The sequence below is a fragment of the Ursus maritimus genome, unplaced genomic scaffold (assembly GCF_017311325.1).
Source record: "Ursus maritimus isolate PB19 unplaced genomic scaffold, ASM1731132v1 scaffold_6, whole genome shotgun sequence".
NCBI classification, from domain to species: Eukaryota; Metazoa; Chordata; class Mammalia; order Carnivora; family Ursidae; genus Ursus; species Ursus maritimus.
Genome location: NW_024426774.1, coordinates 76,270,597 through 76,285,747, shown reverse-complemented (window position 1 = coordinate 76,285,747; position 15,151 = coordinate 76,270,597). Strand labels below are relative to the sequence as shown.

Below are 15,151 nucleotides of genomic sequence, written 5' to 3'. Positions count from 1 at the left end.
GATGCCCTCTTTATCACCATAGGCAGGAGAATTCCTTTCTCCCCAAGGGATACCAAGCACCACAAATCAAAATGGCACCACAAAGGCTCTGAAAATTATTTTTTTTTCAACCTGAAGCAACTTTATTTTTTTTTAATAATATTTATTTTGTAGGCTCTGAAAATTAAATTGTAATTGGAACTGCAGCCTAGAAGTAGGCCAGGACCTGCCTGCTAAACTTAATAGGGTGAATTCCTTTTAAAAGAAAAGATTTAGGTAGGATCCAGGGTCTCCTAACATAATAGCCAAATGTCCAATAGAAACTCACTCATCATACCAAGAAACAAGAAATCACAACTGGAATGAGAAAAGACAACCATTTGACACCAGTCACCAAGATGAATCAGATGTGGAATTATCTGACAGGGATTTTAAAGCAGCCATCATAAAAATGCTTCAACAAACAATGATAAATTCTCTTGAAAGAAACCAAAAAATTTTTTTAAAAAATCTCAGCAAAGAAATATGTTATTTTTTGAAAAGAACCAAATGTAAATTATAGAAATGAAAAATATAACAGAAACAATAATCTCCCTGGATGGGCTCAGTAGTAGAGTAGAGATGTGTTGGAGCATAACCCTGTCAGGAGCTTCCCAGGTATAATCTGAAACCACCCCCTGTACATGGGGGGCAGGGAGACATGGTGGGGGGCAGGGGAGAGGCAGACCACTCCATGTTGGTAGGTGGCAGGTTTAATAAGCAAAGAGAAAAAGTTTACTTGGGTGGCCACAAGATGAATGGATCCCTGCATCTGCCCACCAAATCTTAAAGTTTAATAGAGGGCTTAACTGGGATCAGCCAAGTATGCTGTGCAGATGTTCTCAACACCATATCACTATCTCAAAGTTGTGTGCTTGCAGCAGCCTCTGGGAGCAGAAAAGGCAAGTGGAACCCACTTTTCAAGGACAGGGGAGGAGGTGAGGAGCCTCTGATCACGGGTGCAGCTCACAGGGTCCAGGTCAACTGGCAGTCACAGCTTTTTGAAGACCTTTCCCAATAAAACAACACAGACAGAACTGATGAACTTGAGAATAGAAAATAGAATTTATCCAATCTGCACAACAAAAAGAAAATAGACTGAAAAAAAAAGGATAGAGTCTCAAGCACAGTGACAAAAGATCCAACATGTGTATCATTGGAGTCTCAGGAGAGGAAGTGAGTGGGACTCAAAGAGTATTTGAAGAAATAATGGCTGAAACTTGCCACATTTGGCAAAAAACATAAACCTATGGGTATAAGAAGCTGAGAAAAACCCAAGTAGGATAAACCCAAAGAAATGCATGCCAAGGCACATCATAACTATGTTTTGGAAAGCTAAAAACAACCACCAAAAAATCCTGAAGAGAGTGGGAGAGAAATGACGCATTACCTGTAGGGGTCAGAAGGGAGTGAAACCATGGAGGACAGAAGGGAGTGGCATGACATTTTTCAAGTGCTGAAAGAAGAAAACCCATCAAACTGTGAAGGTTAGGTTCAGTGAAACTTCATTATGCAGGAATGAAGAGAAAATAAAAATATTCTCCGACTAAGAAAAACAGAGTATTTGTTTTTAACCTCTAAAGATTGACTAAAGGAAGTTCCTCAGTGTGAAAGGAGATGACAAATGAAGGAATCTTGGAGCATCAGAAAGGAAGGAAGGACAACACAAGAACAGAGATACGGATTCATGTGATAACCTGTCCTCCTCATAAGTTTTACAAATCCTATTCAGTGATTAAAACAAAAATTAGACCAAATTAGACCACCAGCTGATACTCAAGGTAACATTATTTAGAAGTAAGTAAAGTAAAGGGACCTAAATGGAAATAAAGTTTCCATGCTTCACTCCAGGTGGATCATGTTAACACCAATGAACAGTGGTAAGGCACATACGCATTTGTAAATACCCAGAGCAACCACTAGGAAAACTACGCACAGAGGTATATTCAAAGACCCTACAAATCTGCATGGTGTGGAGGCTAGTATAATAACAGTATCATTTCTTGAGCATTTACAATGACCGTTACCGATACTATCCTTACAACAATGCTATGTGATCAGCAGTATTAGTCTTATTTTATCGGTAAGGAAATTGAAGCTGAATCACATTTGAACCCAGGACTTTCTAACCATTCACCTACTGTCTGAGCTCTCTCAAAAAGTCTGCAAGTAACTTGGTATATTATTGGAAGAATGGAATGGCCATAGTCTCCTTGGAGAAATAAGAGGGATTAAGTAAAGTTCATAAAAGCCACTAGTTATGCACCTAGGACACTTAGGCAGCCATCAAAGTAAGAGTTCCTGAACAATGAAAAAGGGGTAAATCCAAGCATTCATCTGAGTACAGGGAGTGAACATTTTTCTGGAGATTGGTTTAGAAGGATTAAACTTTACTCCATCTTGTCGGCCACTCAGCCATAAATCCAAATTAGTAAAAGTGGATGTGTCACCTGGGTAATGCTTGAACTGGTATCACTCTCAACCATCTGTAGCATTTGAACTTGTACTGTTAAGGAGCAGAAAGTAGCTTGACGGTCATGAAAGTCATTTTGTTCGAGTTGTCATAGTAGTGTAATGCTTAGGGGAAATGGGGCGGCATCAGCTAACTTTTAAGAAAGAATTAACAGATGAGGCACCTGGATGGCTCAGTTTGGGCATCCGAGTCTTGATTTCGGTTCAGGTCATGATCTCAGGGTCATGAGATCGAGCCTCATGTCAGGCTCCATGCTCAGGAGGGAGTCTGCCTGAGATTCTCTCCCTCCTTCTTTCCCACCCCCCTCCCTCTCTAAATAAGAAAGAAAGAAAGAAAGAAAGAAAGAAAGAAAGAGAAAAGAAAGATGTCATGACCTGGAGCCTCATGTCAGGCTCCATGCTCAGGAGGGAGTCTGCCTGAGATTCTCTCCCTCCTTCTTTCCCACCCCCCTCCCTCTCTAAATAAGAAAGAAAGAAAGAAAGAAAGAAAGAAAGAAAGAAAGAAAGAAAGAAAGAAAGAAAGAAAGAAAGAAAGAGAAAAGAAAAGAAAGATTCATGTGGGGGGAAAGAAAGAAAAAGGAAGAAAGAAGGAAGGAGGGAGGGAGGGAGGAAAGGAAGGAGGGAAGGAAGAAAAAAGAAAGAGAAGGAAGAAAGAATTAACAGCAAGTGCTATGAAAAACTAAGTATTGGGCAAAGAGAACTTCGATCATAAAAGATGTTCTATTAATAAGAAAGCTTTTTTTTTTTTTTAATTTCTTTGGTTTTTCTTTTTCTCCCCCTAGGTATGCTATGAGACTAAAAACACATTCAGGCCCCAATGCCACCCCAGAGGACAAACAACTGGCTGCATTATGGTGAGTGCATGATATCAGCTTAAAATAGCTTCCTCAGCCTTGTGTATGTTCATTGGCAAACTAGTGCCTTCTGACATGCAAAACCAAATGCAGTTCTAATGGTGACCAGGGAGAGCCCACACCATTTCTTGCTGCTATACCACTCACGATGTGAATTCACAGTGATTGAGAATCAACAGGTCCATTACACAAGCATAATTGTTTCTGTGCGTGTGTGTGTGTGTGTGTGTGTGTGTGTGTACGCACACATGAATGCATGCCGAACTTTAAAATCAGGTAGGTCTGTGTTTTAATAATTTGAATGTGAATTGGGCCAAATGTCATTTCTCTTCTGTTTAACACTTTAGACACAATCAAAATAATCCATTTGTCTATTTACATGTGGGATTAGTATGACTGAATCAAGATGATGGGCTGAAGTTCCCAACACATCAATCTAAGGAGCAGTTCACTACACAGTGATAATAGAAGTATTTCTTTTAAACTGTTCACCAACATGTAATAGATCTTTTCTGTATCTGTAATGATTACAACGGTACTGATTATGTGAGTATAATAATTTTCCCCATTACATCTCCTTGAGACACCTCATCCCGTTCTCCCAAATCACAGGACATCTAGCTATAGAAATCCAGCATTTTCTGCTCTCTACTGGTTCATACTCTACTCTAGAACCTGATATGCGAGGCGGAGAATCAAGTCTCAAAAAAAGTAACAGCAACATATACAAAAGAGAGGGTCCTCAGGTAGTTTTACATCATCTGCAGGTTGATGTGCTCAGAAGAGACTAGTAAGTTTTAAGTGGTACGTTGGCATTTCAGCATGTCAGCACCAGATCTGAGTTAGCAAATAATTAGGAGTGAAAAGCACCAAGGAAAAGAGGGTGTCTGAGGAAAGGCTTTCTGTGCTCTTTTCAAACTCAAAGTTCCATGTAAGGATTAACAAATTAATGATGATTAATACTTCATATTATATGATAGAATACTAATATGTAAATAATAAATATAAAACAATGAAATAATGATAACTACTCTCAGCATTGAGTTTTTATTGTTTATAAGACATTCATACCTGTTACTTTATTTGAACTACTTCCAGTCCAGTAAAGTAGTTTAAAAGTGAAGGGAATACAAACAAGCAAAGAGCTATTCTTTCAGCAAAGCCCACACTGCCAAGGGCCGGGGGCGCCAGGGGGAGTCAGGAAGGAAGGTGGCTCTGGCCAGAGACTCTCCCAGTCACTGTGAAAGCTGTGCGCGAGCTCTCCCTCACTCCTCCCATGGAGAGAGACTGCCCTCTAGTGGCAGAAGAAGAAAATGGCCTGTCCCTTGGCCCCAAGAAAGAAGCTATAAAGCTAAGAGACCTAGTAGTAAATACAGTTATGGAATAACACCTTGAAATTTTGAATTAGATCTTTTGAACACAAGGAAGGTCAGATACTTAACAGACATAAACGTAAGTATAACAATATCCCATTTATGTAATCGTGATATGAATATGGTGTGCCTTAGAACAAGTTTTGTCTAAGTCGTGTTGGCGGAGGACACAGTCATGCTCCCAGGGCCCATTTCTCTCTTTCCGCCGCAGTTACCGCTGCCTGGCTCTCCTGTACTGGCGGATGTTTCGACTCAAAAGGGACCACGCTGTGAAGTATTCAAAAGCACTTATCGACTATTTCAAGGTATTGTCTGGCTAATGAGCAACATTGTTGCTTGTATCCGGTGGTCTCTTGGTCAAGGACATTTTCTGCAGCCTGGTAGAATCTGTGGCTTTGGAGGGAATACAGGAACCCTCTGATATCAACAGTAGTCCCTTCATGACATACTCATGGTGTTCAGGGCTCAGAGAATGGCGTGACAGCCCGTCTAATTCATCCCCCTGCCTCATGTCCAAGTACTTTCATGGCCTCAGGAGAAAGAAGATCCTATTACCCACTCCAGTGTCCTAGGAAATTCCCCTTTGTAGCTAACCAATTCCTCATGTTCGCTTACAGCTTCTTCCTCTCAGAAGTAACTACTTAGAACTTCCTGCGTAGCTCCCTCCAGTAACTCATTTAATTTTTAATAAGGGTGTTGTTTTAAATGATAAGAAATGGCTTGTTGGAACTCAGAGGCACTAGGATAATGACAGTGGGTAAATACAAGGGTGAAATTGGAAACCAGGCTAACTTCTACCTATCTCAGGAAATGAAATCATTTTCACTGGGGGAATGAAAAAAAAAAGAAAGCCTTCTCTGCTGTACTTGTGAAATGGACATGAAGTTATAATGCATTTGAGATTTCTAGACCTCTTTGCTGTTCATTTGTCTATAGAAACAAGAAAGTATACCATTTCCACCTCCACCAACTCTTTGTCAGATACACTCCATCATTTAGATCCTTTAATTTAATCCCCAGCCTCCACTTCTTAGAGATCATCTCTGCTGACCAGGCTATGTTGGAGGTTCCGTGGGCTGTGTCCAGCATGCCACCTGCTTCCTGGTCACGCATGTAGAGTAGCCAGGTGCTAAGGCAAGGAGAGAACTGTTTTGACACATCGACCATTCTGTGTCATAATGGGCAAGAACAGACACTAAGCATATTCCGTTACTTTGGGGGCCTAAGGTCAAGAGAGGTCGTTTCCAAAAAGTCAGAATCTAAGAGCTAATACTGAAGAGCATTATTAGAGTTTAAAAAAAAAAAAGCATGAATAAAAAAGGAATCTGAACTCTGTAAGCCACAGAGGTTACAACAGAACTTTTAAGGGATACAAAAAGTTTTAGCGAGTATGTATGCCATCCATGAATATGTACAGAATGAACAAAGAACACAACTTAAACATCAGAGTTTCCCCTCCAGGGTTTATTGGTAATTACCCTTAATTCAAAGCCATTTAAATGCTACTTAAAGTTCAGAGATTGTGGGGGCGCCTGGGAGGTTCCATCACTTGAGCCTCTGACTCTTGATTTCGGCTCAGGTCGTTATCTCAGGGTCCTGCAATCAGGACCCACCTCAGGCTCTGTGCTGGGCGTGGAGCGTGCTTAGGATTCTCCCTCTCCCTCTCCCTCTGCCCTCGCTCTGAAAAAGAAAGAAGAAAGAGAGAAAGAGAGAAAGAAAGAAAGAAAGAAAGAAAGAAAGAAAGAAAGAAAGAAAGAAAGAAAGAAGGAAAGAAGGAAAGAAAAGAAAAGAAAGAGAAAGAAAGGGAGAGAGAGAGAGAGAGAAAGAAAGAAGAAAGAAAGAGAGAAAAAAGGAAAAGAAAAGAAAGAAAAAGAAAGAAAAAGAAAGAAAAGAAAAGAAGAAAGAAAGAGAGAAAAAAGGAAAAGAAAAGAAAGAAAAAGAAAGAAAAGAAAAAAAGAAAAAAGGAAAAGAAAAGAAAGAAAAAGAAAAAGAAAGAAAGAAAGAAAAGAAAAAAAGAAAGAAAAAGAAAAAAGGAAAAGAAAAGAAATCTTAAAAAAAAAGTTCAGGGATCATGAAACCTTCACGTGCTGGTGATAATTTGTCCATAAAGAATGTGTTTTATCAGTACAAAGCTGCCTCTGAAAAAAAAGGCTTGGTCATCACATATGTTTTTACAGTCACAGGGCTTCCTGGTAGTAGAAGAGGCCAGAAGGCAATTGTAGAATTGCCACCTGTTAGGCCATTTCTTACCATGTTGGTAACACCTCCACTAAAAACTAAAAATCACTCACCACTTGATAAAGTCCTTTTTAACCAAAAGAAACACCTTGTCTCGGGGCAAGCTCAGGCTGTGTTCTTGTTTCTGGATGGGAAAATTCAAATCAGTATCATAAAGACCATTCTTCTCTTTACTAGTCCTCAGACTTATGTGCAAGAACACATTATCAGGCTTTCAGAGAGGAAATCTGTCTGTACATTTAGCAACTTTCCTTGCCACAGGCAAAACTTCTTTTCAATGCCTGATGCAAACAGCTGGCTCATGTAACATAACATCCTAAATCAAAATACTCAGATAAATCAGTTTGGATACTCTGTTAAGGACATATATTTTAATCTGTTCTTTTAGAAAAATTCAACAGCAATTTCCTTTAAGAGAAATACTTTTAAGCTTCTAAGTCAAAACAATACAATTTGGTGTCTCATATATTTTCAGGCATTAAATGTATGTCAGTGGTTCCTGCACATTTGCCCTATATTTAAATATAAGGTGTTCTCAGTGGGTGTGGCAGGCGGGCAGTGACTCCTGCTGTTTTTTCCTTTTCAGGAAAATTAAGCTAGTTGAAAAAAAAAATTAGGCTGGTTTAGGATTCAACAGACCATCAGGATTACGATTTAATTTGGTACATAGAATTTGGTGCATGAAAACCCAGGCTGTGGTGAGTTCTCCATTTTAGCCCACTGTGAAATCCAGCAGGCCATGCAACTGCCCCCCACTAGCTTCCAGAAAAGAAACCAGTAGCCTAGTAATTTTAACTTCCCAGATCCAGTTTCTGTGAGTCTTCACTTTTTCTGCAGTCTCTACCATTACTTCTCTCAACGGTCACCTGAGAACATGTTACTGTCAGCTATTTAAACTTAAACAGATGGTACTCACTGTCAACGTTTTTATTTTCCTGCAGAATTCATCTAAAGCTGCCCAAGCCCCATCTCCATGGGGAGCCAGTGGAAAGTAAGTTCATTTCTCCAAAGTAAAGGTGATAAATGAGACACTGCATGATGCCGGGCCATGTGCTACTTTGCTCACAGTACCCTGGGGGGCTGTTCTACCCCACCTGGTACCAACCTCCCCACTCTTGTGTTTATCTACGCTCTCCCCTTCCAGGAGCACTGGAACTCCATCCCCTATGTCTCCCAACCCCTCCCCGACCAGCTCCGTGGGATCTCAGGGGAGCCTCTCCAATGCCAGCGCCCTGTCCCCTTCAACCATCGTCAGCATCCCACAGCGCATCCACCAGATGGCAGCCAATCACGTCAGCATCACCAACAGCATTCTCCATAGCTATGACTACTGGGAGATGGCGGACAACCTGGCCAAGGAAAACAGAGGTGTGTGTGCCTCTGGGGAGTGCATGCGTGCTTCCACCACAGCTCAGGGAGCCAGCCTTACCCTGGACATCATCGAGCAAGTTTTCATCATGTACCAGAGAAGACATAATAGAAGTTGTCACCTACTGTGCGAAACTTCCTGACCTCTCCCCCTCACTCACGGCCTCCTGTGCCTTGACCGACCTTAATCTTGACTGTGGGAGATTAGAGATGGAGGTGAAGGTGGAGACAGATAGGATACAGATACATAGAAATGATGTAGATACCTATATGAATACATGCACATATGGTTTCCCTTGAGACGGTGAGCTCCTTGAAGGTAGGGAGTAACGTTCTATTCAGCTTAGTGTTCCCAACACCCACACAGTGCCTAGAACACAGCTGGGAGCTGAAACATTAAATGAATGAATGGATTGGTTGATTAACGAGGATGAATGTTCCTAGCTGTTTAGGTAATAGGTACTTACCACTGAAAAAAGAGTGTTTTCTAGGTAACAGTAAGCTCTATTTCTCTTTAAATAAGATTTGTTTTTACAGATTATAAGACAAACACATGTCTACTGTGGCTAAATTTGTAAAATGTGGAAAACTACAGAGAAAAACATTTTTTAATTATCAGTAATCTTATCACCAAGAAATAATTCTGTTAACATTCTACTGAAGTTTCTTCTAGTCTTCTCCAAATACACACGATTCTTACCAAAATAAGATTGCAGTCCATATCCAGTCTTATATCCTGTCTGTTTCCATTTTAACATTGTATCAGGCATTTTCCCATGTTACTGACTTGTTCAAAAACATCTTTTATGATGTTCTAGAAGACTGTCATAATAGTGCTTATGTAGTCATAAAGTATCATGATTTCTCAAAATCATTCCCTTCTTGGGGCGCCTGGGTGGCACAGCGGTTAAGCGTCTGCCTTCGGCTCAGGGCGTGATCCCGGGGTTACGGGATTGAGCCCCACATCAGGCTCCTCCGCTATGAGCCTGCTTCTTCCTCTCCCACTCCCCCTGCTTGTGTTCCCTCTCTTGCTGGCTGTCTCTGTCTCCGTCGAATAAATAAAATCTTTAAAAAAAAAACCAAAAAACCATTCCCTTCTTGTTGGACATTTATGTCACTTCCAATTTTTTCTACTATTACGAATAATGTTATGATAAATATCTTCATATAAATCATTCTCCATATTCTAATTATTTTCATCAGAGGGAGAATTTGGGAGTCAACAGGTATAGATTCCTTTAAGATATATATTGTTATGTATCTTGACATATATTGTTAACTTTCTCCCAAAAGATTATACCAATTTATTACTCTCCCTCCAGCAGCAGGTAAGAGTGCAAATCTGACCTCACTTGCAAGCCGTGAAATGCGAATTTTGTTCTCATGATAGCATAAGCTTCTGAGGACAAGACCAGAATGTCCACAATGAGATGAGGAATTAATGGCACAGAGAAGCAGATGGGTCCTGAGTACATGAAATTGATAATAAAACCAGATAGTACATAACATGCATCCCAGAGGTCGCACACCCTGAAAAATCTAATGGGAATGCCAAGGGAGGTCAATGCCAGGGGACGGAGGCCACCAGGAGAGGCTTCCTGGAGGAACTGGCATGGGACAGGGTTTTGAAAAACAAACAGTAGTTGTGTGGCTGAGACGCAGTGGGGTGGGCATCACAGGTCGACAAAACAGAAGGGACAGGACATATAAAAATTGACGTGGCCAGTTTGGGAGACCCTGAGCAGGCCACGCTCCAGATGGCACTGCCAGCTGCCTGCTGGATGTGTCCTACCAGAGGGCTCAATGCTACATGTCCAGTGCAAAGTCGGCATTGCTTCCCAGACCCGCTCCCCCTCCCCTCTTCTGCTCCTGGATGCCTGCCTTGGCTATCCTCCCAGCCACCTGGGAGTCTTCTCTAGCTTCTCCCTTGCCTTCTCCGGCAGGACTTCTTTCAGCATATACATGAGCACCTCTGCAAAACTTCTCCCAGATTATATTTTCAAGGAGTGTTGTTCAGTGATCCAGTTATGACAGCGTAACAGCCGGATGAATGTGTCTCTATTGGCCACTACACTGTGATCTCTGAGCGAGCAGAGCCTACATTGTTCACCTTGGTATACTCCCCTACTTCCACCCTCCTGCACCTAGCACAGTGCCTTGGCACCTAATAAATACTTAATGAAAGGACAAACCTAGAGTATGTCCCAGGACTAGAAGGTGACCTCAGGAGGACTGTTCAGAACCCATCTCGATTTGCCCCAAGGGGCCTGGCGCCTCCTCCTTGGACTCACTCCAGGGGTTCAGCACATGCTACAGTTGAGTACAGTATAAGGAGCAACAGGGCCACAACCCCCATGCAGGGTAGGAAGCTTTCATGCACAAGGACAATGCAGTCTGAGGAAGTAAATTTTCCTTGCTCTTTAGCTCAGTAAATGTTATTCATTTAAATGAGAAATGGCCAATAGAATCATTTGGATACAGGATGAGTTCTCCACCTATGGGTTCTGTTCAATTAAATGCTAAAGTTGCATAATGGAATAGAAAATGCTTGATTTATATAAAGATGAGGAATGGAATTCTTTTCTTAAGTCACTTGGGCCTCCCAGCGTAGCACACTTAGCATGTGTGTCACTCAAACCACTCTCTCTGTCCCCTAGAATTCTTCAACGACTTGGATTTGCTCATGGGGCCTGTCACCCTGCACAGCAGCATGGAACATCTGGTCCAGTACTCCCAGCAGGGCCTGCACTGGCTGCGGAACAGCACCCACCTGTCATAGGGACCTTGCCCTTGAGCTGAATTGCGCTCTCGTCTCCGTGGACGGCTCAATGTTTCTGGACACTGTGCTACTGAAGTCCCCAGCCACAGCATTTCTCAAACTGCGGTGAATATTTCTTCAGCATCGAACAATGGTCTTTTCCCAGGGCATGTGTGTTTGTATGTGTGGGTGTGAAAGAAGCTGCCTGTATGTGTGTAAGATATACAGCTCTTTAGAACACATTTTCTTTGTCTAGTTTCCATAATCCCAAGCTAGACAAAGTAATCAGAGGTTTCTGATTAGAGAATATACGCTTACACACACACATGCACACAAAATCACACACACACACTTTCTATTTCAAAGCTAAACCATGACTTCTTAGAACATTCAACCAAAATCTCATGGGTTAGTTAACCAGGTGCAATACAGCACACCAAAAGCTTGACTGCCAGTTAAGATGAACCTAGTTCTTATATTGTTGATTACTTTCAGTATTAATATACTATTCCCCAATTAATTTTTGATTGTGTGTATTAATGGGTAATTGAATAATGAAAAGAAGTCAGTTATTTTTGTGCTGGACGTTTACTAGATTGCATGTGACCAAATACCTTGCCTTTTGTCTAATCCCCACCCCTTCCATCTAACTTTATTATCAACGAAAGGCGTTATGAGCAAATGGATCAAATCCCACAGGCCTTCCCTGCCCTGCCCCCAAAAGAATATGAACATGGCACTGGGATTTGGTAAAAAGTCAGTGTCTTTGAAAGCTAACCGACACTAAAAGACAACTGTGCTCGGAGCTCAGTCAAGAATTGGAAGGTTCTGCACGTGCCACAACAAGCCTACCCAGCACATGTGTTGTTTCTTCCTGCCACTGTGACACGGTGGCCACAGAGCCACATGGCATTTGTCAGCCAATATTTTTCAAGTCTTTTCTCTCTGCAGTAGCTCTCTTACAAATGTTCTTGGCCAAATTAGGACATTCCCTAGAATGTCTCTTCACTAGGAGTCTGTAATCTGCTGCTTCTCAGGCTGAGAACCATTCGCTGTCATGAGACTGTCTGATCCTCTCACTTTTCGTGCAGAACGCAGGCCTTTAATGCATTTCGATCTGGGGGCTGTGTTTCAGGCTTTGATTAGCGAGCTGTTTACTGCGCAGGGTAAGTTATTTTTGCAAGGACTGCCGATCTGTGTGGGGTAGCAACGACCAGAACATCATGCTTCCATCCCGAGTGTCTGGTGTGTTTACGTCTTGCCCTTGATTCTTTTCTTGTCTTTTTTTTTTTTTTATGAAGTTTACATTTTAATTTTTTGATGCCTTGTTTACAGTTTTTGTCTGAAACTTACTTGTTTTATAGTCTCTTATAGTGCCCTAGATTTAGTCTTCTTGTTAAATATACTTGGATATAAAAAATACTGGTAAAAAGAAAAATTAGTACAGAAGAGGATAGACCTTGCCATATCCTTAAAAACAAAAATAATGTCCTTGAAGCCTCTCACCTGACAGAATTGCTCCAGGATGGTCTGAGAAAGACAGGTGAATGTCATATGTGGAATGCTCCATTTTCCAAGTTGATGGTGGCACAAAACATTTATAATAGATAGTGATATATGCTTTCCCTGACGCGCTTAATTGTTTGGTTGTAATGTTCATATTTTTGTCACCTGACCTGTAGGTGGGAAATAAGACTGCTGTAATTCTAAGCACTGATTCGAAATGAATGAGCAACTTCGGTGATTTGAAATGAATTGAAAGTGAAGGGTTTGAAGGGAAATGAAGCCAGTGAAGCGTGTGCGAAATCTGCATTTGACTTCAGCCCTGAAGCAGCTGGTAATATTACCAGTATTTCTATTTTACATTTATCCAACTGAGGTCCTCCTCACATCCCTTTCACTAGTTGTTGGCAGAGTTCATGATCCCATCCTCTGTTGGAAATTTGAGTCTAATTTAGGAAATTCTGGATTTTGGGGCCTTTTGGGGGGGGAGGACCAAGACTTAGTTCTACTTTCTCTTGCTGAATTCTGATGAAATGTTGAAACTCTTGAGTAAAGGGATGATGAACCTCAGGGTCCCCATCATGTATCCCTGGGGTGATTGCTTGGCCCTGCCCTTAAAGTCACAGGTCTTGTGGGAGCCCCATGATGTGCTTACCCACAAAATCCCATGTAAACACACAGGTGGCCCCTGGCTGATTGTGCCCACAGCATTTTATCAGCACTTAGGTGGCCTGTGTTTCCCAACAAAACTTGGAACTGGTCATTTTGGGGATGGTCAGAGCGTGCAGGGTCCTCTCCCTGTCTTCGATCTCATCAATAGGCCATGTGAGGGCAGCAGTTTTTGTTTGCTTTGGTATAGGTGATTTTAGTAAGGAACCATCTTCTGATTGTTGTTTGTGAAAGTCATTCATAACTTGTTCCTTTTATTTAGCTTTGTTCAAAGTAGAAATACCTTTCTTGTGTTTTGGGATTATAAAAGTAATACATGCTCATTGTAAAGATTCCAACAAGACAGCAATGTATAAAGTAGAAAGTAGTAAGTCCCATCCCCCGAAGACAACCACTGCTCACAGTTTCATGTAGATTCTTCTAGAGATTCTCCCGTCTAAACATACAATGTCTATTACCATTTTTTTCCATTTGAAGACATATTATTTCCTCAGAAGTTCAACACAAGTTCAACTGACCTTAATCCTTCCATGACCTGAGTGGATGCCTTCCTTTATCACAATGTTAGAGTTACCTTTGAGAGAAAATGACCCAAATATATTCCTGATCAAAATTTGGGATTTGTTACTACTCTCTACACAGACCAGCCTTATATGCAGGATTGTGCCTGGAAAGAGAGGTTTGGTTAAAACAGATATTTCTGGAAACATTCAGATTACAAATGGAAACTCGGACCCACTATCTAAAGGAGAATGTACTGGAAAAATAATCTGAAGAGTTGACAAATTGTGTACTAGATTGAACACATGGAATGCAATGCAATGAGATTTTCTGCACTAAAACTTATCCTAGTATGTAAAACAATGATGTGTGTATCATATAACAGTGATGTGTACATTTCCAACATCCCATACATAATATACACAGTTTGTATAAATGCATACATTTAAAAATATATATGTACAATACAGCTAACATAAAACTGTAGTATGCCTGAAGGATATTACTAGTGCCTAACACTGAGTATAAGTCACTGCGTGTTCCCATCACCTTGGAAGTGCAGTAATTGTTACAAAATTAATCAGTGCAGCCAACATTATTTATGAATCACATCTTTGAAACTGTGCAGTAGTATATACATATATATTTTTAAATAACATTTTTCACAGTTTTCCAGAGTTACTGTTGAAATCTGTATCACCAAAAAAAAAAGCAAGATTTTTTTAATGATGTAGACACTCTTCAGACCCAGTAATCTGTGTGTGATTTCCTGTTTGTAGATACCCAAGAGACTTTAGCAGTCACCAGCCTTAATGCATGTACAGGATATTATTGTGACTTAATTTATCTGCAGTTTTTAATCCATGTGAAATTGGAATTTATAAACTGACTTGGATTAAATATGTCTGCCTTTCTAAGGTTGCAAATGTTACATTAAATGATTTATGTTGTAAATGAGAGAAACCGAGTTGTATGTAAAAAAAAAAAAATGGCCATCAATTTCTGTGAATATTTTCACAAGGAAACTTCGGAATCAAAATACATTCAAATAAGTATTCAGGTCCCCGGTTCGTACTGTCTTCAGAAACAACCTGTGGTTTCATGAATTTTTTAAATGTAGCTCCCATGGATTATCATTACTAGGTCTGATATTTTCCACGAGCAAGACAGAAGCATGTTTTTCTTCATTATAACTACAGTTTACTATTTGTCTTTCCTGTCTTTTCCTGTCTTTCCTGTGCACATATATGCACGCACACAACGTGCAGAAGCACACAGCCCAGTGTCCCAGAAAACGTTGAATAGGAAGCTTGAGGAGTTCATTGATGCCTATCCCACCAGTAGTCCTGGGACACTGGGACACTGTTTTACTCAACATTCCTTAATGACACAAGTTA

At 40.8% G+C, this 15,151-nt stretch overlaps 1 protein-coding gene across 5 annotated transcripts in view; it reads left to right on the top strand.

Annotated features, from left to right (window-relative positions):
• Positions 1–14,708, top strand: part of AFF3 (AF4/FMR2 family member 3) — a 551,602-nt gene extending 536,894 nt beyond the window's left edge. For 3 of the 5 annotated variants that reach the window (XM_040623578.1, XM_040623577.1, XM_040623575.1), the window contains 4 exons: positions 3,273–3,344; positions 4,929–5,022; positions 7,897–7,946; positions 8,100–9,296. In XM_040623578.1, coding sequence (XP_040479512.1) covers positions 3,273–3,344; positions 4,929–5,022; positions 7,897–7,946; positions 8,100–8,466 — 583 coding nt within the window. In that variant the 3' untranslated portion in view covers positions 8,467–9,296. Of the gene's footprint in view, positions 1–3,272; positions 3,345–4,928; positions 5,023–7,896; positions 7,947–8,099; positions 9,297–10,980 lie in introns of those variants that run through there. The other 2 variants (XM_040623579.1, XM_040623576.1) reach the window with 1 other exon arrangement.
• The last annotated feature ends 443 nt before the right edge of the window (positions 14,709–15,151 follow it).